General features: G+C 37.2%; 1 protein-coding gene across 1 annotated transcript in view; it reads right to left on the reverse strand.

Annotated features, from left to right (window-relative positions):
• LOC143289946 (antileukoproteinase-like) overlaps positions 1-4391 on the reverse strand; it is a 23544-nt gene extending 19153 nt beyond the window's left edge. Inside the window, exon 1 of the mRNA XM_076599207.1 lies at positions 4257-4391. Within this exon, the coding sequence (XP_076455322.1) occupies positions 4257-4305 (49 nt within the window). The 5' untranslated portion in view covers positions 4306-4391. The remainder of the gene's footprint in view (positions 1-4256) is intronic.
• Between the last annotated feature and the right edge of the window lie 609 nt (positions 4392-5000).

The raw sequence follows: 5000 nt of genomic DNA on the forward strand, positions 1-5000 counted from the left end.
CACGTACAGGTTGTGAGCAGACCAAAAGTGAAGATATGGGTATCAATGTTTTTGATCTGGATTGGGAAAATGTGAAGGGAGATTCACGTTGTTCAAAGGATGTTACTATAAATAATTTTGGGAAATCCCTGTTGGACTTTTGCTTTTTGTTTGAACTTGTAATTTTGAATGGTTATTGTAATGGGGATCGAGATGGCGATTTTACTTTTGTTTCTACCCAAGGATGTAGTGTCATTGATTATTTTCTTGTTTCTGACTGCTTATTAGATAGTTGTAATTTATGTATTGGTGATAGTTTATTTTCATGGCATCTGCCAGTCGAATTGTCCTACATAAATAGATTAAGTACTGAAAAAGAATCTGACTCAATTCAAAAAGGAGAAGAAAGGATAGTGTGGTCTGAGGAAAATGTGCATGTATATAAGGATGAGTTGGACAGTTGTCAGTTTAAGGAGTGTTTACAGAATGCTTATAACATGTTAAATGTTGATGTTAATGCCTGTGTCAAATTGTTTTCATGTGCATTGTATGGAGCAGCTGCATGTATGATTCGAACAGTTGGTAGAGGACAGAAGAAATGTAATGATTGGTTTGATGATGAGTGTAAGAGGAAGAAAAGACTGGTCAGAGGCCTTCTTAAAAGTTTCCAGAGATGTAAAACTGAAGAGAATAAAAGAGTACGTAAAGAAACATTTGTAAAGGAAAGGAAGGAATATGTTTATTTGAAGAGAAGAAAGAAACGTGAATTTGAGGAGCTAAGGTTACAGAAATTAAAATCATCAATCAAAGATTCAAATCTGTTTTGGGCAACAGTAAGATCTGTAAATAGAAAGGCATTTGTTTATAATAATATTAGTGCTCAGCAATGGTATGACCATTTTTCTAGTGTATTTGTAGGTAATGCTAATACTGAAACAGAAGATGAGGTAGTAGAGGAGGTTGGTGATTTTGAAGAACCTTGTTTTAATGACCCAATTAGCAGGCAAGAAGTAATTGATAGCATAAACAATTTAAAACCAGGTAAAAGTGCAGGCCCAGATAAAATATTGAGTGAAATGTTAAAGCAGGCAAATACAGATATTGTTGATTTTCTGGTGCTTTTATTTAACAGATGTTTCAATGATGGAATCTTTCCAACAGATTGGGCAAAATCGATTATCATACCTATTCACAAAAAGGGAGACCCAAATATTCCAGATAATTACCGTGGAGTTGCACTTATAAGTATCATTAGTAAAGTTTACACTTACATTTTAAATAGAAGATTAACTAAATGGGCTGAACGAGAAGAAAAGATTATTGAAGAGCAAGCTGGATTTCGATCAGGTTACAGCACCATTGACCACATTTTCACATTGTATGCAATTGTACAAACACATTTATTAAAAAATAGAAAATTGTATGTTGCTTTTGTAGATTTTCAGAAGGCCTTCGACTCTGTGAATCGAAATAGTTTATGGAATGTGTTACGTAAAACTGGTGTTGATGGTAAGCTTTATATGGCACTGCGTGGTGTATATGATGCAGTTTTAGCGTGTGTACGTGAGAAGGGTGTATATTCAGATGTATTTGATTGCCCACGTGGCGTAAAACAAGGATGTCTGTTGAGCCCTATGATGTTTTCGTTCTTTATTAATGAATTGGCAGGAGAGATAACGAAAAAAGGAAGACATGGGATTCAAATGATCCCTGGGGCTGTTGAACTGTTTCTCATGTTATTTGCAGATGATGTAATTTTTTTGTCTGACACGGCCATAGGACTTCAAAATCAGCTGAACATATTAAAGCAAGAAGCAGATAGATTATTTTTAAAAGTTAATCTTGAGAAAACAAATGTAGTTGTGTTTAGAAAAGGTGGTTACTTATCTAGATATGAAAAATGGCACTATGGAACTGATGAAGTGAAGGTAACTAATGCTTATAAGTATCTTGGTATGATTTTTACAACTAAGCTGAGTTTGACAAGGACAGTAGCAGAAATTTGTAGAAAGGGGAAGAAGGGGGTTATAGAAATCTTAAGGTGTTTACGTAAGTTAGGCTCGATAGATTCATATATATTTTGGAAACTTTTTGATACTCAAATAGAACCAATGATAACATACAGTGCCGAAATTTGGGGACTTTCTGATAACAAAGATTTAGAAAAAGTACATACATTAGCTATTAAACGTTTTTTAAATGTTCCATTACATGCTTCAAATACTGTATTATATGGAGAAAGTGGTAGATACCCATTATACATTAAATCATGTGTGAAATGTATAAAATATTGGTTAAAATTAATAAGGCTACCCACATCGAGATTATGTAAGCAGGCGTATGAAATGTTAGTAAATGAACATGAGAGAGGGAAGGAAAACTGGGTATATTTTGTAAAGAAGACATTAACTGTAAATGGATTTGGGATTGTGTGGATGTGTCAGGGAGTTGGATGTGTAGAAGGATTTGTTTCAGAATTCAAAGATAGGCTAATTGCTTCATATAAACAGAATTGGCACGGTAAAATGGAAAGCACTGAGAAATATAGATGGTTTTATAGTTTTAAAAGTATATTTCAAACAGAAAAATATATCACAGTCGTGACAAACAAGTGGCACCGAACAAGTCTCGCCAGATTTAGAACGAGAACGATTGGTTTGAATGCTTATGAAAAGTGGTTTCAGACTGAGCCCTCGTTACTCTCCCCTTGTCCGATGTGCGGGCATTCAAGGGAGGATGAGTTACATTTTTTGTTTAGTTGTAAAGCTTATGACGATATTCGAGAAAAATGTGTTGTATTTAAAACAAATTCAGCAAAGTATGAAGATATTTTTGGAGTGCTTAATTTAAATCAGGAAACTTCACTACAGTCACTTGCAAAATATATTGCAGAAGCGAATAACATGCGACGAAAAAAAACTCAACAATAATAAAATAGTATCAGGTGTTGCTCATTGTGAAAAGTGAAATCTGTGTTGTCACTCTCATATGGAAAATATTATGTTATACATTTATATATGTTTTTGTTTTTATTTCTCACTACATGCCATTACTTTGAATGGATGGTCGAACTGCACTTTGTTGCACAGATTGATTGATTTCGTTTTGGTTTTGGTTTTCATCAATATTATTACTATTGATGCATGTTGTTATTTGTATTATGAACCCCCATGTCATTAGGGCTGTAAAGCTATTGACATTAAAGTGTTCAGTGTTCAGTGTTCTCTCTCTCTCTCTCTCTCTCCCTCTCTCCCTCTCTCATTCTTTTGTTATTTCAATCGCTTGTTCAACATTTATTCTTCAGTCTACCCATCTAGATATCCGTCTATCCATCCACACATTTCTTACGTTTATGACTTCAAACCATTGTTGATTCTGTTCTTAACAATAATCCTCCTCCTTTCAGTCTTCTTCAAAAGTACGTCTTTCAGGCAACATTTTCTCAATCAAGTATCGACGGTATGGTATGGTATTGCATGCTTCTTTACTGTGGAGTCATACAGACCAGTTGGAAAAGAATGGCATTGGCATCAGGGCATGACTACTAAACAGTTCTATTTTTCATTCAATACGGTTTGAAAACAGTAAAGGAAAAATTTGAATGATTTGCATTGAATGATATAATCACGACGATTCAACGAAGGTTGGGTCTTTTAATTAAATCGATCTTCCAGCTTGGGATAGTCTTTTTTTTCCTACCCCCCCCCCCCCCCCCCGCCCCCTCATTATCTTACCCATCCATTGATGGAGTCACAGTAAGTTTACTGGAAAATTATATGAATAATATTGATAAGAACAGTGTTATTTTGAAAGTGAACATAATAGTTTCATTTAAAAAAAAAAATTTTAAAAACAAATATAAAATCCAAGTAAAACAGTTGATCAGTATCTCATTCGAATGGGGATCCAATGTTTAAAGTGGAAATCATCTTCTTCGTATGTGTGCTGCAACTCCCACGTTCACTCGTATGTACACGGGTGGGCTTTTACGTGTATGACCGTTTTTACACCACCATGTAGGCAGCCATACTCCGTTTTCGGGGGCAAAGTGGAAATCATCAAGGAGCATTGTGTGAATGTGAATCTGTACACCTTAGAGCGGTGGACAAGTACTACTGCTCCCAATCAGGAAACGAGAGACACGGGTTCGAGTCCTACATATACGGACCGAGATTTTGGCTTCAAGTCCTGCAGATCCCAACCCTCTCCACTAGAGACCTGAAGTGACAGACAGACAGACAGAGAGACAGACAGCATGATATCAAACGGAATCTTACCCGAACAGGCGGCAAAGAGTGCACAGCAAAGAAACAGTGCAGTTTTCATGATGCAGTGTATCAGCGGCAGACTTTTGAACTGGTAGCGATGCGAGTTGTTCTCTCTAGGCCTGTGGTTTCTCTGTGTCGCCACAGCTTTTTATAACCGTCCTTTGGAAATCTTGCGACGTCATCTTTGCGATCACATCTATTGTGTTGCGGTCCTTAATAGATGGTAGGTCCTTATGTGGGTGTGTGGATATGACCCGCCATCTCCGTTGAAACGAAAATTCAAAGTTTTTAATAATTGATTAAACTCTGTAATGGCACATCTACACAAACACATCTGACACTGTGAAAATTCAGTTGGGAGTATTTCTGAAACTGAAATGAATAAACAAACAAACAAATCAATAAGGCAGGCTTATCTGTCGGTGTGTGTCCTCATATGGGAGAAGAGGCCGATTCTGGAAACGCAGCACTTCCCACAGGTGTTGCAAGGGATGACGGTGTTGAAGGGCTAGCTCGTCGTTCCGACATTAGCCTGGTTGCCTGACCAGCACAGGTGACTTTTTTTGTGTGTGTGAAGAGGAGTTGTGCAGTCCCTTCCCCACTCTCTCGCCTACCGACGCTCAAAGTCCCACAGGTGCAGATACTGCCACGTGTAGAACGGCCTCGGCAGGTGCAGGTTTTTTCTTCGGAGTTCCGTTTCCTAGGAGGACTTCCAGCCAAAGATAAGAGCTTCCCCTGCCCTTTGGTCATCTT

The sequence above is a fragment of the Babylonia areolata genome, chromosome 14 (genome assembly GCF_041734735.1).
Source record: "Babylonia areolata isolate BAREFJ2019XMU chromosome 14, ASM4173473v1, whole genome shotgun sequence".
NCBI lineage: Eukaryota > Metazoa > Mollusca > Gastropoda > Neogastropoda > Buccinidae > Babylonia > Babylonia areolata.